Source organism: Leptinotarsa decemlineata, unplaced genomic scaffold (genome assembly GCF_025532065.1).
Source record: "Leptinotarsa decemlineata unplaced genomic scaffold, Ldec_3_MD MMD2_tig00000133_RagTag_RagTag, whole genome shotgun sequence".
In the NCBI taxonomy this organism is placed as follows: Eukaryota; Metazoa; Arthropoda; class Insecta; order Coleoptera; family Chrysomelidae; genus Leptinotarsa; species Leptinotarsa decemlineata.
The window spans coordinates 7,856,724-7,882,402 of record NW_027412542.1 but is presented as its reverse complement, the minus strand read 5'-3'; the positions used below and the strand labels follow the sequence as shown (position 1 = coordinate 7,882,402).

The following is a 25,679-nucleotide window of genomic DNA, read 5'->3' as shown; positions in this document are numbered from 1 at the left end:
ACCTGTAAATAAGACAGAATTATATATCAACATTAATCTTAAACCATAACAGATAGACGTAAAATATATGTAGCAATAATAATAATAATTATTATTATCACATCTTTTACAATTCCAAAAATTTATTCTTGGCATGTTTGTGTCAAACTTATTAGTATAAGATTACAAAGAGAGGACAATATATTTTCAATTTAATTTTGGATAACCGGATTCCTGGTACTCTCATTTTTTTTTGAAACATCATTACACTTTGATTATATATATGCTTAACTTTTTCACTCTTGTCTTTAAGCTTAACTCAAAAGTCCAATGATCGTTATACCAGAGTAGAGGTACCTAACCTCCAATCTTTGTTTATACACTTGTCAGAATATTTTTTTTATATGTTTTGGTTGTTTACTTGTTGGGATCGTTCCAGAACTGTTCTGTGACTGTAAAGTTCTGCGCAATGATTCGTCGTCGATACGGGACGGTTCAATAACTGTTCGAAATACAGAACCAAAACAAACCTAGTGCTGCCAGATGAGTGTTTTCCTCTATGGTATTCCATGTCAGAGAACACCAATATATTCTTTGTGTTCTATGTAAATTTGTTGTAATAACAAGAATCACTGGAATTCCATTGATTGTCAAAAGTTTTTTGTTTTTTTTTTTGAAAAAATGGAAGAATGCGAACTTCGAAATATATGTCGAGCATGTTTAACTGAAGAGGGAGAATTTCAATCAGTATTTGTACCAGAAGTGAGCTCAGGAATCTCTTTGCATATTTCGGAAATGATGAGTGCCTGTACTGCAATTCAGGTGAAAAATTGCAGTTATTAAAAGATTTAAATCCTTATATCTCATTCCATGTAAATTGAACGGTATTATAGAAGAATGAAGCAAATTTGTGGACTTTATTAAAAAATTATTTTACAACTTATATAGATTAACAACATGCATTTCTTAGTAATAGATATAGTAATCTACCTAATTCTAGTGTTACAGTACCTTACTGCTACAAAGATGAACAGTCAGGTTGTTTAAGTGTAATACCAGTACTTAAATTGCGTTCGGGGACGAGTTATTTAACCTTTAGCTTTTTGATTTTGTATCACATCACAACCTAAACTTATCAGGGTTTGAGGAACCTATAGTAATCCATTGTGACACAGGTGGTTGAATTGTTTATCTTCAGAATTTAGTTGGTATAATGATTCCAGATAATTTTATCATCTATAATGTTACAAAATACAAATACATGTAATTATCTAAAATTCTATTGAATATTTTGAATAAGTTATCTTTTGAACGCAACAGGTCCTATTATACCTTCGCAAGGAAGATCAATATTCTATCATTTTTATAATCTAGAAAAATACGATGCCATTTGTTACTTCATTTTATGTATCTTGTAATTGTTATTTGTAGTAAATAAAAACGTTTATTATGATTTATTACTGAAGAAGTTCGATTTTTCAACTATGAAAATCTTATTTTAGATATACCATTCATAATTTTGCTGCAAGGTGTTATACCAGTAGGAATATATGCATTTTCTGCAGTTGAATAGCTTCACATTGATAATTCCTGGCATTTTTGGATTTTGATTCTGTTGAAATAAAAGACTTCCTAAAACGAGTCAAATATAAAGGCTAATCACTAAATTTGCCTAGAATTGTTACATGGTTTTCATGAAATTCATACAGGGTTTTATCTGACTTGTCACTAATCAACACTTATTATTACAAATTTTGCTATACACTCAAATAACCAAAAATTATGAATTTTAAATGAAAATGTATTTGGGAAACTTATTCCGTCTCATTGAAGATTCCTTGAAGAATTTTCTTGAAAATGAAAAGTCAATTGAATATCTTTTGAAATACAATGACAGTTTTTGCATACACTGGATATTGAGTATTTGACTTGATATGAAATTCTTAACATCCAGTATATTATGTTCGATTTTGTAAGATATCGAACGGACATTTTTACCATTCTATGAAATTTTCTCTGAGTATTTGAGAAAGAAGGCAACTTTTGTAGTTCCCAAAATATTCAAAGAACGTATGTTTTTATTAAATTCATATATTTTTGTTCTTTGTATTTTCGAAGTATAAGCACAATTCTATCCTATATCAGGGAAGGTTCGAATATTCCTGCCAGGTGGAGAAGTAACTGAAGAATCCGACCCTGAATCTACAGAAGAGATAGATGACGACTGAATGGCCCAACTGAATATAATATCGGATCTAGAGCCAGAGCTTTTCAGTTCTCTAACTCTTGTTTTTGTTAACAAACCTACTCAACAGGAAGCAACTTTTCACCTCCTCAGGTGTCGTTTTTGTTTACATTTGTTTGCATTAAGTTTGTGTTTATTAGAATGGAAATATTTTAACAGCTTTTATAGGTATAGTATTTCTATAGCTTTCAGAGAAACTGAGGTCGAAGATTAATCTCATAAATCTTTTATGCATAATAAAAATTCATGATATTTTGGTGGCTCTCCTTCAGACTTCAACTGATCCTGCTGTATAATAAGGCATAATACATGTTGACCAGATAGCTTCTGTGAAAATTGTTTCAAGGTGATGAATGTGAAATATAGTTTGCTCAATTTATTACATAAGTAATCTGTACGGGGGCTGAAGCTTTATGACAAGGAATTTGGTTACTTGGGATGTTGACAATTCATTATTATTAATATTGAATTTTAGATGGTTAGGTGGTTTATTAGCACTTGTAAACTCTATAAAGGATAGTTATATCATCAGCAAATGCAAGAAGCATACTATATTAACATCATTAATAAATAAATTGAATAGAAGTAGACCACAATTAGATCCCTGTGGTACAGCAATAAGACAAGATGTATAAAAAAGTATTATATATGAAACAATAAAGCTCATCTATCTATCGAAAAACTCACTCTAGCTGTTTTGTTGCTGTTTTCACACTTACATATTATATTCGGGAACGTGTTGAATTTTTCAGCATCTTTATGCTAAACCCGCACTTTTATTCCCACCCCATTGCAAACCTTCAATCATTTTGCGGTGCCTAATCAGCGGAGGTATACCAGGCATTCGCCTGGTGTGCCTACGGCCAGTTTGCCACTGAATGCCAGGAATATCTTTTATGCCTCCTCAAATAATGTAGTATCCTTATATCAATATTTAATTTTTCAGATAACGCTTGGGGATGGTTTACCTGAACAGATTTGCACATCCTGTGTTAGTAATACAGTCCACATGTATCTCTTTAAGCTGAAATGCGAAAGAAGTGACAAGATTTTGAAAGAACGACTAGAAAAAGGTACTATTTTTTACGAGGATGACCTGTTAGAGACGGATGGTAATAATGTAGAAGAAATAATAAAAGACGAAGTCATCGAGAGCAAAGTAACTTCTAAGGAGGCAATACTGGATGAATTTGATTCCTTTGATTTCGATGCATATAGAAGTGATAGCGAGGAAGAAGAACAAACCCAACCTAATGAAGAATCTTCCTCAAAAGAAGTAATCAAAGTGAAAAAATTTGAGTGTGATATTTGTCAAAAGAGATTCAGTCGTTATGACTTACTTTTAAGACACAAAATAGCTCATGCCATGAAAATGGAAGAACAAAACGTACAGTATGATGGGACTTATCATATGGAAGATGATTTGGATATCAAAAGAGAAGATGTTGTATATTCATGCTCTCGTTGCGAGTCTTTATTTATGCACAGAGATGATCTCGACTCACATTTGAAAACTCACGTGAAAGAATATAAGATCAGTTGTGAAGTATGTGAGAAAAAATTTACCAAAATGGCCCACCTAAATAGGCACTTGAGAACGATGCATTTTATTGAGAAGCAGTATAAGTGTTCAATGTGTGAAAAGGCTTTTCACAGACAGGAGCAACTTAGGAATCATATGAATGGCCATACAGGTGCAAAGCCACATGTTTGTGATATTTGTTGTAAAGGTATGTAAAACACTTGCTTACTGAAATATAATCAGTAGGTAGGTTGGTATAAAATGAGTAGGTTTAACCGATTCTCCACTGCAACCTGTGACAGTCTATTGCGGCTCATAGCTATTCAAACCTAACCAAATAAATCTAGCTTCTCAACCAAGCCACTTACTTTATTTGATGAGTGATCTATCAGGTCAGCTGGTAAGAGGGCACCTCTGCCAAATGCTGAAAACCTCATCTCAATGGTAGGGCAGGAAAAGAAATGGTGGCAGGGTCTGAATTTACTTGTAAAGAATACTTTCCTTCAAGGTTTACAGTCTGTGGAACATTTTCCTTAATCTAGTGAGGACATGATCTGCGGTCAGATTGTGACTACTTTCGTCAGGTACGTAAGCAACACAAATTTGTGTTGCTCACTACCTGAAGGCATCTACCCTTCAATGAGTGGACTAGAAGGACAGTTGGAGTCATTTAGTCGACGTACATCTCCTCTGCAGATTCAGAGTCGGTTTTGTTGGTTACTTCATGGCCCATTAAAAGTCCCACGCGAGTAGCTAAGGAGAGGAGGTCCATCACGGTAGAGTCCCACATTTCCGAGACAAGGCTTTCTACGACAAGAGAGCACCTGATATCTCGAAGGTTCTGTTAGTGACACTGAGTGTCACTAACAGAACCTTCATCCTTTTGACCCAGGATGAGGCATCATTCAGAAAGACTTACCTTCACAGGTGACATCTCACCCAGCATGGCTATTCTAATGCTCTCTGCTGCAGGACAAATAATTAGTAGGAATAATATTCCAAGCACAGCCCATACATAGAGAAAGTTTAGTTTCCTGATGAATTGAAAATTGCTAGAGTTCTTCCTACCTTAAGGAAACGTGATGTAGTTGATACTGAAAAATATAGACCGATATCAATATTTCCTATCTTGGGAAAAAAATTGAAATTATTTAGAAAAATCAACTGTGAATATTTTTCGAAAAGTAATTTATTTAATCTGAATCAATATAGTTTCATAAAGTCATCTTCAACTACACGAGCTCTAAAAAAGTTATTGACTGTATTGTAAATGATTTTGAGGAAGGAAAACATACAGTGACTACTCTGTGTGATTTGAGTAAAGCATTCTACTGTATTCAACGAAAGTCATTTTTTGTGGAGGAAAAAATCAGTTTTTCATCGACCTTTTTTGGGTATTTGTTACCTTCCACAATCTGAAAAATATAAAAATTAGAATGGAGAACTTTATACAAGTGTAGAAGGGCAGACTTTCAAGTTTACCCCGATAAGTTACTGCGTAAAAATCAAAGTATTTTTCACAAAGAAAAATCTTCTATTTATCAGTAACTTGTCATATTTAACAATTTTGCCTGTCAAAAAAATATTAAGAAATAATACTTATCTTTTACGTTTCGGAGGCCAAAATCTGCCTCCGTCTTCAGAAATGGATAAGAAATTTTAATATATTCGCAGTTATCCCTTTTTTGATATCTTATTTCTTTACTTCTTCGACAGATGTCAAAGAAGTTTTGAAATATATGTATAAAGTTCTCCATTCTAATTTTTATATTTTTCAGATTGTGGAAGGTAACAAATACCCAAAAAGGTCGATGAAAAGCATTCTACTGTGTACCGCATTCTATTTTGCTTTGAGAATTGGAAAAATATGAAATAGGAGGTGGTGCCCTCTCTCTTTAAACCCTATATGTCAAACAGACAACAATATATCTCCTTGGATTTTTATAATATATCAGATCTCGAGATAATTGACTGTGGAGAACCTCAAGGCTCAGTGTTGGGTCCTCTCTTATTTATAATTTATCTAAATGATATCTTTACGTATATGAATCCGCATGGTTGCATTGTACTTGCAAATAACACAACCATCATAAACTCTCACAACCTTGCCACTGAGCTGGAAAAGGACATAAAATAGCTCTAGAAAAAGCAGAAACCCAGCACTATACTTTGATCACTTATACCTTTTATTGTAGGCATTTTCTTTTCTTGAAGCTTTTTTTTTGTTTTAATGCTCCAATTTTTATTAAATACTGTTTTGAATATTATCATTATATAAATTTAATTATCCGTATTGTCTTTTAATATACTGTTTTTTATATGCGATAAATTGACGAATCTTATTTGTGCTATCTGAATGTATAAAATATTAATGCACCCTAAGATGTGGAAGCAATTAGTCTGAAGGATCGTTCAAGAAGAAACATCTATCAAAAATTTCTTCTGTAAGGAAACTCACAGAAATGTATGTCGTATATAATTCAATATTCAAAAACTTATTACTGTTTACTCTAAGATTTTCCCTACGAGTCTCACTGTATCAGTAAGTTTTGATATGGATTTCTATCAAGTAGTGGCCATTTCTATTAAAAAATTCAATATCCATCGTGGTATTAGCGTGGTAAATAGTTGTTTTTTTCAGTAGGCATTTGCTAGATCTTACTGTGTAGGAACATTGGGAGAGTTGACAGTTTCAAGTTTCACTATGAAATTTACTTTCTTCATAAATAAGAGTACTTAAAAAGTGCGCAAATGAACTTGCACCAGTATTTTGTAAGACTTTTCTTGTTGGACTTCTTGTTGGAAGATTGCTCGCTTTCAGCCTATTCCCAAAAAGGGCAAGAAAAATCTTCCAAATAACTATAGACCAGTCGCTTTGCTATCAGTGATATCAAAAACCATGGAGAAAGCTGTAAACCACCATATCCTTAAATATTTGGAGGGCTGGAACATCGAAGAAAGGTTGGAGATTTGTCCCTCTTGTATATATATTTTCACGGAAAGTGCTCAAGTGACCTTGGCACATTTGATTCTATCAAGAGCGGTACATATCAGAAATACGTGACGGACTGTGGCTGCTCATCGTTTTAAAGTTCAACTCAGTACATCTCGAACTTCACTATTTATGAACTCTTTAATTTGAGAACTGTGTTTATGCGGAATAACCCTCCTGAGAACGTTTTTCCAAATGGATTCAATCTCCAGAGATTCAAATCTAATGTAAATCGCTACTTTTGCACAGGCACCACTCTTAAAGCGCCTTAAGGATTTTCCTGTAGTGCTTGTGTTTTGTCCTTAAAAAAACTTCATTTCCATAAACACCATACAAAATTGTATAGGAATTGTCAGTACAATCGAAAATTAGGGGTAGCAAAGAAAGGAGACATGAATATCCGATAGTGAATGTGTATAATAACAATTTTCTAACGATATGGTCAATTAAAACGACCAGGGTCCGTTGCGAGGACCACATAATACTACACCTAAAGGTCATTATATAGTTATAAATTGAAAAATCCGATGGTGTATAATAACAATTTTCTAACAATATGGTCAATTAAGAAGGTCAGGATTCTTTGCTAGGAACGTAGAATACTACTCCTAAAGGTTTTTATATATAGTGAGCTCTTGTTGATATTCATTTTACTGAATGGCTTAGCTGAAGGTAATATTTATCAAAATTTATAATAAAACGTGATACATAGGTTCAAACTTTTCAAAAATATTTCTTGAAATGCTAAATATCCTGCCAGCTATACCATATTCAAAAGTTCTTGTCAAAGAATAACTTCTGTGGGTTGTAGTACTTGCTTCATATGGCAAATCTTTATTCCTGCCCTTTATAAGTTTTGGCACAAATGAAATATTATTCTAGTTCTAGAGACATCTTACATGATATTATGTGTATAGAGAATATGTTGTATTTGAAAATAACTCTTTTTCAGCATTCAACCAAATTTCGAATCTGAAAGACCACATGAGAACCCATAATGGAGAAAAGCCATTTTTATGTTCTACATGTGGAAAGGGTTTTAACCAACTGGGTAATCTGAGGCAGCATACTGTCAGGCATAGCGGAGTGAAAGCTCACTTGTGCAGTACGTGTGGTAGCGGATTTGCCAGCAAAGGAGAATTATCTGCACATCTTAGGAAACATACAGGTTGAAAACACCTCATATTATTTTCATAACGTATTACTTAAGAGATATTTTTTTGAATTAGCTTCTATGGTTTGAAAGAACTCTTTTTTGTTCTATTCTTGCTAATAGTTCACCACAAAAATTTTGATTATTTTCAACACTTTCACTGCACATGGCACACATGTGAGCCACACAACGTTATTTAATGTGTATTCGTTCCAATGGGTTTTGCCTCTCTTCACGTGTATGGCTTCACATGTTTGTATCCACTTGTGAGTTCTGAATTCTTGAATCAGATTTTGAACTTTCTTATTAACCTTATTATTTTTAACTTTGGATGTTTTCCGCAATAATTTTTGTGTAAAATATAATCTGAAATTGAGATTATCATTATCTATTAGTATGACTTTCATTTCCGTAAACACTGATATTTGGAATGGAATGGAATGAAATTCTTTCTATCAAGAATTTTATTCTGGTTTATCTTGTATTTATTTATTAAAAAAAAAGAGTTGAGGTCATCTGGATTATGATCTCAGATAGCAAATACATCGTCAACATATCTCCACTAAATTTTTGGACCACTCTCATGAGTCTCCATGTGTGTTTCATTCCTTGCCATTCCATATTCTTGTTTAAAAATCCCCTTCGATCTGAAAAAAGTTTTATTGGTAGGTACATCAATTCAAAATCTCCAAGATAACTTCCACTTTCAATTTTGTTCTATTTTTTATATTAGTATTATTTTCTAATTTCGTTTTTACAATTCTTAAAGTTTATCAACTCACAACATCGAAACTCACCAAGAGATCTCCATTTCGAATTTGTTATTCAATAAATGTTTTAATGAAATCAGAAGTATTCTCTGAAAGGAAGGTTTTGGCAAAAAATATTCTCTCCTAAAAATATACCCTTTTCAGTATAAACAGAAGTATTCTGTTAAAATTTATAGTTTCTATTTACAGTTTACGCTTCATTACACTTTGGCAGATTCTCTATTGAATTAGCTTCGCTTATTTTTCAAATTGTGGAAGGTTTTAACCCAAAAAAAACTTAAGAAATATTTCGGAATTATTGTTTCAAGTACTCTGATGAGATCGAAAAATATTCGAGTTGCCTAGTACCCTTCGTTTATGCCATCAAAGATATATTGGATCAAATCTGTTGTTGCTATTAGGATTGAAAATTTCTCCTTTGAGACTGATTTTATATTGAGTTATATGAAATTCTTAGGTTTTGGTTTTTATTAATAGAAACATTAAAATTCATTTCTTGAGTTGAAAAAATATGAAACGTCATGCATTTCACAATTTTTTCAAATTGTTCCTTATTTGTAGTTTTATTTGTGTATATAGGTGCCCGTCCCTTTGTCTGCCAGGTTTGCAATCATGGATTCACCACCTCCAGCTCTCTTACCAAACACAAACGCATACATTCTGGTGAAAAGCCATATGAATGTGATACATGCAAGATGAAATTCTCCCGGTCCGGTATCCTTGCTCGCCATAAACGTACACATACTGGAGAGAAACCGTATAAGTGCAAGGTAATTATTGTGCAATGTTGGTTCGAACTTCCATTGTCAGATATAAATAACAGATTTTAAAGCTAAGAGTAGAGAAATGGAATGAAACAATAGATGAAGTAAAAATGATATTGAAAATATGAAAAGATGATCTACAATCCAAATAACATACAACAACTCTCTATCAAAGAAATTGTATTTTTAATGGGTGCCGTCTCTTCAGTACCGTTCCTGATGAAATAAAATATTGTCAAGTTTTCACTCAGTTCAAGAGTAGACTCAAACATGTCATTTTCCAAATTTTTCCCTCTCTGTATAGAAGTTATAAGCATATTGTACCTGAGTATCACTTACTTGTATAACTTCTGAATTTTTATCCTTTTACTGTGTAACTAGCTTTTTATTGTATTTCACAATTTATATGACTTGTTTTCTATGTAATCATCATATGGAAATAAATTTATATTATTATTGTTGATGTCGAAATGTATGTAACAATGCTAATTTCTAAAAAAAAAAATATTGTGACCTTAGATGGAAATGAATTGATACATGAGTTGAAAATTAATTTCAATGCAGTAATATACAAACAAAAATGAAAAAAAATGGTATAAAATAAAATGAATAAAAAAAAATGTTCAGTTTTATTGAAAAAAATATAATGATGTATATAATGTACTGAAAACTAAAAAATAATTCGGAAGGTCCTAGGTAGCAGTCATCTCACCACTCTCCTCATCAATCTACGGTATTGATCAGATAAAAATATTAAAATCGTTGTGCTTAGCGTAACGTGAGTAAATATATAAATACTATGCCCAACAATTTTATTAATTTTCATCTGATCAATGACATATATTGCTGAGGAGAATGGTGTGATGACTACTACTTAGGACCCTCCGAATTATTTTTTAGTATTCAGAACATTGTCTACATCATTATTTTTTTTCCAATAAAAATGTTCCACATATTTTTTTTTCCAATTTTTGTTCCAATTTTGTTACTCAGTTCTTCTTATTCTGTTTAGTTCATTTAGTGCCTCAGTATTACCAAGTATTAGTATTAGTATTTAGTATTAAACATAGTGAGGTACTGATTTTCGCTGATGACGTAAAAATATTCAAATTAATTTCTTCTACAAGCGATGTCTCACTCTTGCAAGAAGATTTGTCACAATTTTATGTATGGTGTGTTATGAATCAAACGAATTTGAATATATCCAAATGTTTCTGCCAAACATTTTCTAGAATTATTCACCCTGTTTCACATGACTACAGTATCAATAATATACCAATTAATAGGAAATCAGTAATAAAGGACTTTGGAATTATGTTCGATCGTGAATTGAACTTCAAATCTCATAATGAGTATATTATAGCTAAATCACTCAATATGTTGGGCTTCATCAATAGATCATGTAAGGAATTCAGTTTGAACACTCTCAAGTTATTATATTTATTAAGTTATTATTGGAGCACGCTTCAATAATTTGGTGCCCATATTATGAAATACACATATACCAAATTGAAGCTGTACAAAACACTCTCCTGAGGATCTGTGCATACAAGTTAGGTCTAAGAAGGGGAGAATATGCATACAACAACATTAGAGATGAGATGAATCTATTAGCTTTAAAGAATAGAAGAATTATTTTAGATGTATGTTTTTTAAGCAAAATTTCAACTGGCAACATCAACTGTGGGGAGATTTTATCTTTAATTAATTTGAATGTCAACAGACAGACCAGAGCTAGTACCGAAACATTTAAAATACCGTTCCACTCCACAAATTATGGTTTTTTTTTCCTGTCACTCGAATGCTCAGAAATGGAAATATGTATCAACAGGTTGATATCTTTAGCAGCTCCACATATACCATCAAAATTGAACTGAGTCACATTATTTCCTGAAACATTTCCTTTGAATATTCTATACTATTTCATCATTATATTGCTTTCTTTTTATACTATATATCATATCATTATTATTGTGATATGTATTTATTATCTTTAGTTTAGTTTAAGATTTTACAAACTTTTTTATTCATTTTTCTCCATGACAAAATTGTACTGTGATTTTTATCACTATATTATTGTATTGCTTTTTTATATTGTATTATGTATTTATTGAATTTATTATCTTTAATTTAGTTAAGATTTTACAAATTATTTTTTTTATAACAATCCGTAATTTTGTAGCTGCGGCCATCTTGAATTTGCATCTTTTTCTGAGTGTACTACTATTCTACTAGTCAAGCCCTATCATTTGATAGCCATAAGGTAGTTGTAAAAAATATGTAATCCGCCATTTTGTAGCTACATCCATCTTGAATTTGTATAATTTTCAAAGCGTACTACTATTCTAATAGTCAAGTCTGTCATTTGATACTCCTATTGAGGTAGTTGTGAAACAATATGTAATCCACCATTTTGTAGTTGCGGCCAAATATCAGATCAATGTGTCAACAGGAGGAGGGTCAAATACCAGTTACTAAATTTGACTCAAACAAAAAAAAATAGGGCAAGCTAAATGAAACCTTAAAAATAGATTTCAAACCTAGCTAGGTACTCCACATGTATCCACAATCGTCTTCGGATGATGAATTTTTTTTGTTTTTCATTGTTTGTATGTTATTGAAATTTTATTTATATTTCAACCCATTTATTGATTCACTTTCAATTCAGGTCACAATGAGTAGATTTTTCACAAATTTTTGTAACTATACTTTTTCTTTTCACAAGCGTTGTTTATTTTTCATTTCTTGAAATTATCGTTTCAACTAAGTTATAGGACCATTTTAACTAATTCATTTGAATATGTCAGTTCTAGGATCTTTAATAGTCAAATCTTTTTCTTCTCTCAGATTAAAAATCTGATAACATATTAATTGACAGCGGAAATTATTAATAAAAACGAAATATATTGGTAAAGAAAACAAATTATTACTGTATTTGAAATGAACTAATTTCATGGGCTTAGAAGAAATTTTTACAGCCCAAATGAATGCTATTAACAAAAAAATATTACACAATCAAGTTTTTTGGTAATGACTGTCTTGAAGGGGTCCAGATGCTGATAAAAATATAAGTTGATATTTATACAGGTTAATTTTCGTCATCATAGTCAATGCACATACCACTTATGATGTCTGCCGTGGTAGAAGACTTCCGTTTCCATTCTACCTCTAGCCCGGATATTGTTCTATGTAATTATTTGAATTGAGTCATCTCATCTTTTTAATTTTCGTATATTTTCGGCAAGCTTATTTGTATGTTTTTTTGTCTCAGAATGATGGATGGTATCATTTGCAAAAACAGTCAATATTTCAGATATGTATGTAGTATGCAATATTAGAAAGAGCAAGTATGAAACCCTTTGGAATGTCACTCTCTGAATGTGACAGAGTTGAAGTTTCCAGCATCTGATAGGGATCAACTTGTTGACACCTCTGGAGCCGTAAAGGTGTTATGTTGATAGTATCTCAGAGATATGATGATCAAGAAATTCACTAATGAATATTTCTTTAAGAATAATGTTATCTATCTAATGGACATTATAATATCCGGACATTATAACTGATAGTACAAATGAGATATTACAATCTTTCCATTCTACTTGAAATTTTTGAGGTCACTTTGAACTTGTTCAAGCAGGAGTAGTGACATTTTCATATCAAATAGTGTCATTTTATGAATGAGAATTGACTTATTAATTTATTCATTAACTTTGTAAAGCAGTGTATGAATAACATGTGTAATTAATTGATGAATTATATTCTAGTTTTGTGACAAAGCGTTCTCCCAATCCAACGATCTTACATCTCACCAGCGAATTCATACTGGCGAAAAACCGTTTATTTGTGATGAATGCGGACAGGCCTTCCGTCAGAGCTCTGCTCTGAAGACGCACAAAAAGACACACTCCTCAAAGCCGGAAACAACAGAAAAAATCGACAAAGGAACATCTGTGGAAGTCAAACCAATCTTCCTCGCAGGAGTGTTCAATCCTGAATTTTTGCCGGGATTCACGTGAAGGTTATGTCTTTCCTTGCTAGTAGATTTTTTAATGAATTGTGATTTATATAAGTATTGTCAATAAGGATGAGTGCGGGTGCTTCGAGATTTGAAGTAGATAATTTTACTTGCTTTACCATTTATTGTCTTTTTACGTAATGACTGATAAATATGCAACTACGAGTATACTACCTATGTATTATTAATATTCAAAAATATGTTTTCTAATGTTGATTTGAAATTCTTGACAACACTATGCCAACTAATATATCCCAACTTATTGGAGGTAGTTTATGCATTGTCACACAGTGTATTTCTTCCATATGAAATAATTTGAATTCCTAACTCCACTTTCCAACTCAACATAAACGTCCGTTACAACTGGTTGTCCTCCAAGTAGGAGAAGATGATAAAGAGATTTACAACATTGAAGATCTGCTCAACACGAGAGTTTGAGTAGAAATGCAAAACTAAAAGGCAACTGTGAGCCAATATCTGAAAAGGAATGTTCAGACAAACTACCAAGGCTTTCAGAGTACCCAAGGGTACAAATGAAGGACAAAGTAACTGCCTTTCACACGGCAGCTACTCCTAGGAGGCCTACAAATGCAGGAATCATTTATACATACTGAAATTTCATTGAAAAAATGCAAAGAACCCGACCAAACCAACTCCAACCTCCGAAAGCCTTGGGCTGCATAAGGTTTCTGATATCTGTTCCGCTCTGGAATGCATGAAGAAATTGTTCGTTCATCGACAGATAAACCCAGGCCTAAGCCCATATGACGAATTTTCACACATAGGTCCGAGGTATGCATATTGAGGTGAAGGCAAGCCTGCACGCAGTTTTTAATAAGGCGGTCCGCAGCCAGCAAAGTCGTCCCCGCAAACTCATGATGTAATTCATCAAGACTGAGCAATTTTCAGGTTATCAGTTAGAGCGGCAGGTTGACAAGTGACGACTTCAGCAACCCGCCGCCACCGACCTGGTGTCCCAAGTATTTGAAATTGGACAGGCAGGTCACCACGTCGGACACGTATGTCCAATATATATTCGTCACCAGACCTAATTGTCGTGGATGTGCCTCGGTCAATGCCCAGCTTATCTAAGGTCCTAACCAGAATTCTGACCATATCGAACGTCTTTCCTAGCAGCTCTTCTCTCCTTAATTTGAGTGTCGAGCAACATAGAATTTGCCAATGTACCATTGATAACTGCGAAACCCCGTTGGTTGGAGCTCAGAGGTGTCGCATTTTTCAGTCGGTTAGTCGGTTCAGTCGGTTACTTAGATATGAGCTCATTACTGCCAGTAAATAGTTACTCACCCCTAGATCTATCAATCTGTTCATTATCAAATGCCATTTTGCAGTATTAAATGCATTCTTGACGTCCAGCAATATGACAGCCCCCCACGTAGTGTTACCTTGCGTCGCTCTTGATATAACTTGGTTCATCGCTGTCACAACCGACCTGTTGGCTCTAAAACCGTACTGCTCCTCTGATATGCCTCCTTTCCTTTCCAGCTCTATTTCCAGTCTGTTCTTGATCATGTATTCGTACAACTTTCCAAATCCATTTAGAAGACATATTAGCCTATAAACTGTACCTATACTCTGAGGTATAAGGACCACATTGGCTTTTTTCCAGTCGGAGAGAAATTTTTGCTCTATCAGCAACTGGTTCAGAACCCCCAGAATCGGGTTAGGGATTTGACCCACGGCCATCTTCACGGCTTCCGGGAGTATGCCACCTGGGCCTGGCGCCTTTTGGGGCTTTATCCTGTCAGCAGCTCCAAACAGTTCTTCCAGAGTAAAAGGTGGTGGAAGCTCGGTTATCTCATACGCGTCTAATTCGACCTGATCGTATGGCGGGAATAGTTCTTCGATGACCTCAATGCATGCTTCCTGTTCTAGGACATACGGTGTCCTGGGCTGTTTGAGTCCCTTTACCACCATCTTATATCCTTGACCCCAAGGGTCCTCTTCCAGCCGATCACATAGGAGATTCCATTGCTTTTTTTGGGATCTCTTAATGGCATTGCGTAATTCTCTTCTATTTTCTTTATATTCCGTCTCTAATCGTTCTATGATATCGGGTTGTGGTTGCCCTCCGCGAGCTCGACTCAGATTTCTCCTGGAACCATTGCACCTTGCCCTTAGTGCGGCAATCTCCTCGTTCCACCACACCGGTTGCCTCATGCTACTAACCCTCTTGCGCATTTTTCACTCTACCAATAAGCCTCTCTAGGTCATTTATGTTACCCTCTGTAAGCTCTAGAGTGGTCTTGAAGTCAGCCTTGTTCAGATGTCTTACCGGGCTTCATACTGCTTTATCTTGTCTGTCGCTTAAATTGACATTTAAGCTTATTGTCCTATGCAGACTCATGTTTTCTTCCACGGATAGCTTCCATTCAGACACCTTCGTCGCCATCCCCTGTGAGGAAAATGTGAGGTCTATGAACGATTTCTGGTTGCCTCTAACAAATGTGGGTGTTGTTCCTTCATTGTGCAGTACCATATTCAAGGTATTCATCCATTCCTCCAGGTATTCCCCACGTGGATTCGTAGAGCCCGCATTCCAGAGGTTGGATTTTGCATTGAAATCTCCTGCAATTATGACATTCCTCTTATATCTGGCATGCTGAATAATTGAATCTATGTGTGTCTTATATTTAGGTAGCGTTATATTTGGTGATATATAGCAGTTGTATAACGACCAATCTACAAAGTCCCGGCATGTATAGCATACTCCGCTTGTGTGACCTTTGATGCCACAGTTTCTGTTTCTGTATAGGACGGCTGTGTTCATATTTAGATCTTTAATCCATTCCGTATTCTTTTTGACCAGTGTTTCATTTGGTTCCTGGACCAGCATGATGTCAATTTTCTGTTCACTTGCCGCCTTCACAAGTAAGTGGTGTGCGTCTCTCCTCCTATCCGTTGTTTTACTGCAAGATCTTAAGAGCCATTTGAATATTGTTCTTGCCTCCTCGCCAGCCGGGCCCTTCTTCGATCTTCAATCAATTCTGATCGTGCCTATGTCCAACCTTATCGCACTTCCAGCAGTACGCTACTCCCCTACACTCTTTAGCCTTATGGCCCTCCTTCCCACATTTTACACATTGCTGCGTCCTGTCTTCCCCTTTGCATTCCGTCGCTCTGTGACCAAAATCAAGGCACTTGAAACACCTGGGTATGACCACCTTTTCCACTACCTTTCACCGCATCCAGCCTATTTCCATATGCCCTTTATTAGTCTGGTTCACATGTACTCGATTTAGCTCTTTTTGGTGACATTTTTCAGCCCTGTCCAAAAATTACGACCAAGGTGTTATTCGATTCGTATTTTTGCCAAGAAAGTTTAAGGAAAGGTCCGAAAACGCGCCGATAAAAATTACAAAAGTTATAAACAATTAGGTGGAAAAAAATGGGGCTTTAGTTTTTTCTTGATATCTCGGAAAATTATCAAAATTTTGGAAATTTGAAAAAAGATTTGAAAAGATCAGTGAATTTGCGTAAAAAAAGTCCCGACTCCCGAAACTGTATCTCGATTATTTATAATTTTTACAGAGCCCTGAAAATAGAGCCAAAAGCGGGAAGTCTGACTTCCGCGCGCCTTTCGTCACTCTGACATAAAAACAAAAAAAATTATTTAAACATATTAAATGTAAATATTAAGGAATGAAAAAATTCATGTAATGTTGGGATACATCAATAAACAATAATCCGCAGTCAAAAAATTTTTATCCCAATTTCAACGTTAATTATAAATTTGTTAATTAATAACTTTTTCTGAATTGAAAGTTAATATAAAAATCCCTATAATTATTATACTAAAACCCTGGCATTTTTTTCCTTTGGTGAAGTTATCCTTAATAGGCAAAAAAATAGATTACCGTTGCCAAAATAAAAAAAATGTTATTTTCAATTTTTTTATTAACAATTGAAAATTATAATTTTATAAAAAATACATTACATTTTTTTTTCAATTTTTTATTGTTTCAATGTCTCATGGCTAAAAACTAAATAATAATATTTTTTAAACATTTTTTACAGCTATTGTTAATAAATTTATTATAAACAAATACATTGTTTATAAGCAATTCGAAAATTTTTTTTGCATTATGTTAATTGAAAAAAATCATGATTTTCAGAAAAAAAATGGTTTCTTAAAAAAATTTTTTTGTTGCTAAAAAATGCGTTTGTTAATTAACAACCTTTTTTGCAACTAAACATTAAAATTAAGGAACCGTTTTTTTTTAAATCATAAATTCTATTGTTCTTTAAGGTTTTGAAAAAACATTTTTTAATTCTTTTTTTAATTGTTTATTTAAAAAAAAATGTTATAAACAAATTATTATTTTTTATTTTATTTTTTTCAATACTTTGTTCTATAATAAAAGTAACTATGTGTGTTTTTTTAAAATTCATTCTATTTTATATAAAACTTTCAATATTGTGATACCTTGATACTTGTCTTCTTCATTCGCTCCTTCGCTTTTATAATTATAACTTTTAAACTATTGCAGTTATGACAAATATTCTTCAAGTCTTTTTTGTTCATTATGAATTTATTAAAAATTTAAGCCTTTTACTAAAGTTGTGAGCATCGGAAATTTAAAGAAGGTTAATGAGTAAACTCATTAAAATTAAATTAACAGAATGACTGATTGCTTCATTTAATTTCCTTAAACTCCATACAAATATGACAATAAGTGAATGTTAATGATCCTACAACTACTAAAAGTGCCAGTAATAAAGTCCTATGATTTATTGTAACATGACACGAAGTTTATGTTGAAAAGACTAAAAAAATTTTTTTTTTATAAATAACGATCAATAATTAAATAAATAATAGGACTACAACTTTAGTAAAAAGCTTAAATTGTTAATAAATTCATAATGAACAAAAAAGACGAAGTATATTTATCATAACTGCAATAGTTTGAAAGTTATTATAATTATAAAAGCGAAGGTATCACAAGGTATCACAATATTAAAAGTTTTATAAAAAATAGAATGAATTAAAAAAAAAACACACGTTACTTTTATTATAGAACAAAGTATTAAAAAAAAGATTTGTTTATAACAATTTTTTTTTAAATAAACAATTTAAAAAAGAATAAAAAAAAGTTGTTTCAAAACCTTGAAGAACAATAGAATTTATGATTAAGAAAAAAACGGTTTCTTAATTTTTTTAAGAAACGGTTTCTTAATTTTTTTAAGAAACCATTTTTTTTCTAAAAATCATGATTTTTTTCCATTAACATAATGCAAAAAAATTTTTCGAATTGCTTATGAACAATGTATTTGTTTATAATAAATGTATTAACAATAACTGTAAAAAAAAATTTATTAATTAGTTTTTAGCCATGAGACGACGAAAGGCGCGCGGAAGCCAGACTACCCGCTTTTGGCTCTATTTTCAGGGCTCTGTAAAAATCATAAATAATCGAGATACAGTTTCGGGAGTCGGGACTTTTTTTACGCAAATTCATTGATCTTTTCAAATCCTTTTTCAAATTTCCAAAATTTTGAAAATTTTCCGAGATATTGAGAAAAAACTAAAGCCCCATTTTTTTTTTCACTCACTTGTTTATAACTTTTGTAATTTTTATCGGCGCATTTTTGGACCTTTCCTTAAATTTTCTAGGCAAAAATACGAATCGAATGACACCTTGGTCGTAATTTTTGGACAGGGCTGAGAAATAAAAAAGGTACATGTGAACTGCCTTTATTTCTACTTCTCCCGGGTCCACGTTTATCTCTCTGGCCACTGCTGACATAATTTCTTCATCTGTCGTAGTGCTGTCCATTCCTGATATTATAATTCCTGTGCTTTTCCTTCCTTCCGCCTCTCCTCCATCCACCGCCAGGAGAAGCTGTCCCCCGGCCGCTTTCCTTGCACTGGTTATCTTCAGAGTGGGATCTGCCCCCCTCATCTTTTCCTTCACCTCTTTTACCAACTCCGCATATGTCTGCTAACCGTAGTGAATCACAACAACCTCGGAGTCTTTATTTATCCTCTTCCTATCCCCCCGTAGTTCTTGATGGTGATAGAGGACATTATATACCACCCTCACCATATATACGTACTCACCGATGAAAGCACTTTCGATGATCTTCCTTACAATTTCTCTGTTCACTCCCTCTGGTGTCGCCAGATGAAGTATTTCTCTTCCCTGTCTCTCCGCTGCATCCCTTAATCTCCTCATAGTGTTGTATAGCCCCTCCCAATTATCTGGGCCTTCATATTTTGCCACGAATATATATTTGGTTTTGACCGTGTCTCCTCCCTTGTTCGTTTTTGTGTTTGTCTCATTTATAATGTACTCCACTTCTTCATCTTCCATTGTTTCCACAATCCCCCCAAGTTCTATGTATCTTTCCTTCATTCAATTTAAATATTTCTCGTTTAGGGCTTCTTTTCCTATGAGGATAGTGATATCCGCCGAGTCACTGGCCTTCACCAAGATCCCACACACCACCGTCGTATTCACGAAAAAGTGCTCCGGCCACCCTCTGTACCTCTTCCTCCTCTGTCTGCATTTCGGCATCTATTTTTTTATCGTCCAGGTTTATATTGTCCAGGTTGCAGGAATGTTTTATTGTTAAGTGAGTGAATGAATATGTATTTGTAAAGTTGTTGGGATATATTAGTTTGCGATTTCAGGTTTTTCAAATGACTTTCTGAATTTTAAGGACACTTTTGGTTGATTGAAATGAATAGTTATGGTCTTAAATTATTGTTGAATGTTAAGTCAGCCTCTTGGAGTTTTGGTTGTATCCATACGAAAAGTGCATGTAAATATATAACATTATATGAAAAAAATGTATTTAAAGCCATTTTTGGTAATTATTCAAAAATTGTCACTTTTAGAGTAGCGTCATCAATTGTGTTTATATTAAAACAACTGAAAAAATCTAATTGAGATGGACATGGAAAGTAGATTTTGTGAATGAATTAATTGCCAAATGTTTACTGACCATTTTAGATGACATAATTGATTTCATTAGTACTTCTTATAGATTCAACCTTGTGATCATGTAATGAAAATTTATTAGTTTCATGTTCGTCTGGTAATTTTCAAAATAACTAAATTTCAGTATCCAAAGAAGGTCGATAAAAACTGATTTTCCCCCACAAAAAAATTTACCATTGTTCAATATCCAGTTTTATGTTGTAGATGTGGTTTGCAGTTCATATCATTCTACACAGGCATTGTGATATGATTATCACTCTTTTTCTTTTTATCAGATTTTTTATTTTGTTAATAATAGTCTGCTTTCTAGTAGATCAGTTAGCAAGTATGGATGCAGAAGAAAACATGAGATGAAAAAGTGAATATTGAAACATGAACACGAGATAATATAGATTATTTTCCTCAGTGCATAAAAACAATTAAACAGTTGAAGGATAGGCTGCATTTACAGAGTTTTACAGTGAATAAATGCACTAACCAATTAAACCGAGTATAAATCGGAGCTCCTGTTTCACGTAACTCTTGAAATTTGGGTTTTGAAATTGAGTTTTTTCAGCTCAAAATATGTTTTCTATCTCTGGATTTTATCAACTCTCTCAAGTCTGTTCAACAATATTTTGAAACTTGTGGATTTGCACATATTTTAACTGAAGTGCATCGGGACATAACCCTCGAGAAAATTTTTCATTTATTTGAATGTAGATTACAATGTTTGTGATTGAAAGTGGCTGGCAGTGTATAAAATAGTGGATATTCAAACTACTATTGCTTTTAGGATCTCAAGATTCAATTTCCAAAATGACATTTATCAAAAAAGTATTTTTTTGAAGATTAACCTTGTTTTGGATTCAGCTTTTTTAATGTTCATAGAGAAGTGGAAAGTTAAAGATGCTTGCAATACTTTAGAGGTACCAAGATTATTTTAACCAGTGTTGTAACAGAACCACATTCAGCAGAAGAGGAAGTGCAAAGGTTGACCTTTGCGTAAAATTTAAACTATATAATTAGTCAGACTATGAATAAATTCAATAATCGAAAGTTTTTCATATATTTAGTTTTCTCAAAATTTATAAACACTACTAGTTAGTGACTAGACTCAACAAAAATTTGGCAGTTCTGCAACACAGAAAGGCATGCTCTTTCATAAACAAAACTTCGTTGTAACTCCGTTTAAAAACATGCGGAGGCATATGCAGAGGTTCGTTTCATGCCGAAACTGAACACTTGTGGAAACATGTTTCGGTACAACACTGATTTTAACTGCCATCAGCTGTGAAATTCTGAAAGATAGCAAGTTTCATCAATTGCACTCAGGCTGAAACTATGTTTTTATATTTATCGCATTTGTATTTAATTAGTCGGTTTATCCAATGTTACTTTTGCTCCAATTTTTTAATAAATCATCCAAATATTTACTATAAGTTCCTAATTTCTACCATTTTGAAATATAATTTTTCAGGATTCTTACAACTCTTGAATGTTTTTGAAAATTGTTTGTAATCATCAGCCCACCATTATCAGTTTTTTGTTTATCAACTTACCTTTTTCCTAAAATGTTTTAAATGTCATTATATTATAGTTTGTATATACCTGATCTGTAATAGTGAATGTAAAGTAATTGAACTATTTTTTCTTGGTTTGAGAATTCTCATGAGAATAAAGTGAAATGAATAGTAGATTTCTTTCATTTTTGTTACCTGTGATATACAATAGTAATATTCTTTTTTGTGCATACTTCTCACAATTGTCACTACATAGCTTTTTGCAGTATGAATAGACATGTATTAGGTTGATTCAAAAGTTTTGTCCGCTTTGATGCCATGTGTTTTTGTAGTTCCATATCCCAATAAATATTTATTAGACTGTGTCGTGGAAAATGGAAAAGATGGCGCAAATTGTTGATTTAAAAATATGTTTAAAAGAAATCTTTTTTTCCGTTAATCAGCTGTCGCCCCTATACGAATGATAACTCTCAGAAGTTGGGAAACTTGTGCGAGCTAAGGACTAACGAGGTCTTACCTTTTGACGTGTGAATCCTAATACACTTTAACATTGCCAAATTATGTAAACGATAATTATAATGGTTACAATAGAAAAATAAATTCAAGGTGCAGAATAAATATGGCAAAATTAAATTCACTTAGGAAAATTCTATTTTATGAACTTTATATTACATTAAATTCCTCTGCACCCAATTATTCGATGAAGGTCTAGCACGAGATTTTAACAGAAGATCCAGTACGAATTTTAGAAAATAAAATTATGTCCAAGGATGAAAATAGCTCACCAGCTTCAAAATGTATATGATAACATCAAAGGCTACACACCTACTGAGAAAAACATTTTCACTAAGTTTTTTATCAAAAAACAAATTGCTCCCAAAGGTTTGTGTATTTACGGATCTGTTGGTGGGGGAAAAACTATGCTGATGGATCTCTTTTATAATAGTTGCAATATTCAAAGAAAAACGAGGGTGTACTTCAATGCCTTTATGGTAGAAGTATATAAGAAAATGCATGAAGTGAAGCAAGAAGTTGTTGATTACACTCAAAGTAAAACCGATACCACCTGTCGCTGAAAAGATTATTCAGAAATCCTGGCTTATATGCTTTAATGAGTTCCAAGTGACTGATATTGCTGATGCAATGATATTGAAGAGGCTATTCACTCGTTTGATAATGCAGTTGTGGACGTTGCTACAAGTAATAGGTCTCCTCAAGACCTGTATAAAAATGGTTTGCAACGTTCAAACTTTATTCCATTTATAGGTATTCTTAAGAACCACTGTGAAGTTGCGTCTTTAGATTCTTGCATAGATTATCGTTTGAGAAGTATTGGAACCAAAACAAATTATTTTGAAAAATGTAAATTTGCAATAGATACTGTCAGTCAGATTTTTAAAGTGCTTATTTCAAAAGAAAATTATATAGTTCGTAGTAAGACTTTTACGATTCTAGGAAGAAATGTCAGTTTTGGAAAAGTTTGGGAGGAGTCTTGGAGTCGTCTTTTGAAGAGCTGTGCTCCAGACCGCTTGGCGCTAACGACTATTTGCACTTGACTCAATTTTTTCACACGATAATCATCAGGGATGTTCCAAGAATAGATCTCATTAAAATGCGTTTAGAAGCTAGACGATTCATAATTCTTATAGATGCCTTATATGACAACAAAACCAAAGTTATAGTTACGGCAGAAGTTCCCATTAAACAATTATTTTTTATTCCTAGAGATGGGCCGAAAGAAATGAGTGATGAAAATAGAATGCTAATGGATGATTTGAAAATGGGGGATCAAGACTTAGCAGCAAATATTTTCACTGGAGATGAAGAAATGTTTGCTCTTGAAAGAACTATGTCAAGGCTCAGTGAGATGCAAAGTCAAGAATATTGGGATAAAAAGAAAAACAAGCATACTCAATAAATGTTATAGAAAAATTGTAAAGGTAGGTTCAGACTATCGATATTTTTTGTTATAATTTGTTATTACCAAAGTCTTTCAATAACATGTACTTAAATTATACATACAATTATGAAACTGTTCTTCAGTTCTAATATTATGTAACTTGTTCATACAACGAGATTTTTGTAAAAAAGTATGTTTACTTTTCATATTTATTCATGTTGACAAACCAAAAAATATACTGATCGATAGTGAATTTTGTATTCTATACCTACTATACATTAATGTTGTTATTTTTTTTCAAAAATTTTATTTATTGCCTCTATTCAGCTTATTGCTATAAGATGTCGTTAAGCCATTTTCAGGCCAATTTTTCTCTACGAATTCAAATTGAACCAAAGCGCTGCCGAAACAACTCCAAAAATTGACCAGGTATTTGGCAATGATAGTGTTAATGAACGCACTGTTTGGCGTTGGTTCGCAAAATTTCCTTCCGGAGATTTTAGCCTCGAAGATAAGCCCCAAAGTGGTCGAACTATAGTAATCCAGGACGAGGATTTGAGGAGCCTGGTGGATATTGACCCATCACAAATGGTACATGGAATGGCAGAAGAACAGAACTGGCCGTCACCTCCCATGCGGTTTTTGAAGGTTTAAAATATATTGGAAAGGTCGCAAAGCTCGAAAAGTGGATGTCCCATGATTTAAACCATCGACAGAAATTGTCACGTTTTGAGGTCTGAGGTCAAAACAATCATTTTTTTATGTGCAATTGATGACTTGTTTATTTTATGGTAATTCATGATCACTTTAATGAAATGAATAAAATCACTTTTGTCTAATTACCACTGGTAGATTTCATTTATAAGACCGGTTTCGGGTTTGACCCCATTACAAAGCCTCGTGTCTACTTGCAAATAACTTGCGAAAGTTTTTTCACCAAGTACTTGTCGGCGTGTCTACACTGTAGTCTAATTGTTTTGAAATTTATTGCGGTAAATTACTCTAGCAAGTTCGTTGGCTTGAGTAACGTGTACACACACTTCCAGAAAAATGTCGTCTCAGCAAGTGGCTGCTGCTGTTGTAACATATATTCAGTTGGAAAACAAATAAAGGAAAAGGAAAATGACAAAAAGCGTAGAAAAATTTGGATCAGAAAATGGATTCAGCAAAGATCTACGTTAGGCATACATGAGAAGCTGCTCTCTGAATTGAGAACGGAAGATCCTCAGCAGTTGAAATATTTTTTACGTATGTCTGCGGAAGATTTTGATTTTTTGGTGAAAGAAAAAATATATAAAAAAGATACCAAAATGCGAGAAGCCATTCCACCAGAAGAGCTTTTATACAATTCATTTGTCCCCTGTCCACTCTTTTTCTTTTGAAATTTTCTCCACTCCTGATTTAGTTGTATTCTCAAGTTATGTAGTTTGCGCTGAATTTCATGTTCAGATGTGTTGAATAGTTCTGCTAATTTTTGAAATGCGCCTTTTTTTTACTCTAATTTTAAAATCTTTGCAATGTAGGTACATTCCATATTTCTGGGTACAGTTAAAAATTTTCAATTAGCAGAAGAGTTTCTTCTCTATTCCAAACACGTCGTTCCTTCATTTTTGTGAAAAAAATCAGAATTTTAATTCAGATTCGAAAAAAAAAAAAATAAAAGTTTAAAATAGTTCACAAAATCTCACAACTTGCTGCAAATATTTCGGAACAGTCTCGAAATAATAAAGTGCAAAGTAATTTGATTAGATTAGCCGTGTAAACTACAAGCTCTAACAAGTCGGCAAGTACTTGGCCCGAGAGTAAACTTTCAGCAAACTTTCTCTAGCGATGCTGTTTACACGTATTGCAAGTGACTTGTGAGAGTACTCT

The 25,679-nt window shown here is 33.2% G+C and overlaps 1 protein-coding gene across 2 annotated transcripts; it reads left to right on the top strand.

Moving 5' to 3' along the window:
• The first annotated feature begins 594 nt into the window (after positions 1-594).
• Positions 595-23,969, top strand: LOC111506282 (zinc finger protein kipf). Of its 2 annotated transcripts, none has more exons than XM_074172657.1 (5): positions 595-801; positions 3,171-3,954; positions 7,691-7,906; positions 9,241-9,431; positions 23,633-23,969. In XM_074172657.1, exons 1-5 carry the CDS (start codon positions 661-663, stop codon positions 23,654-23,656), a joined length of 1,356 nt encoding a protein of 451 aa, XP_074028758.1. In that variant the 5' UTR covers positions 595-660; the 3' UTR covers positions 23,657-23,969. The 2 variants fall into 2 exon arrangements, with proteins under 2 accessions (XP_074028758.1, XP_023017077.2); XM_023161309.2 differs by lacking the exon at positions 23,633-23,969 and adding an exon at positions 13,190-13,561.
• The last annotated feature ends 1,710 nt before the right edge of the window (positions 23,970-25,679 follow it).

What these genes read in the sequence shown, in the direction of transcription:
- LOC111506282 (XM_023161309.2), top strand. Translation starts at nt 661, where the DNA reads ATGGAAGAATGCGAACTTCGAAATATATGTCGAGCATGTTTAACTGAA. An exon ending in ACATCTTAGGAAACATACAG is followed by an intron (nt 7,907 to 9,240) that starts GTTGAAAACACC and finishes TTGTGTATATAG; the next exon opens with GTGCCCGTCCCTTTGTCTGC. An exon ending in AGAAACCGTATAAGTGCAAG is followed by an intron (nt 9,432 to 13,189) that starts GTAATTATTGTG and finishes ATTATATTCTAG; the next exon opens with TTTTGTGACAAAGCGTTCTC.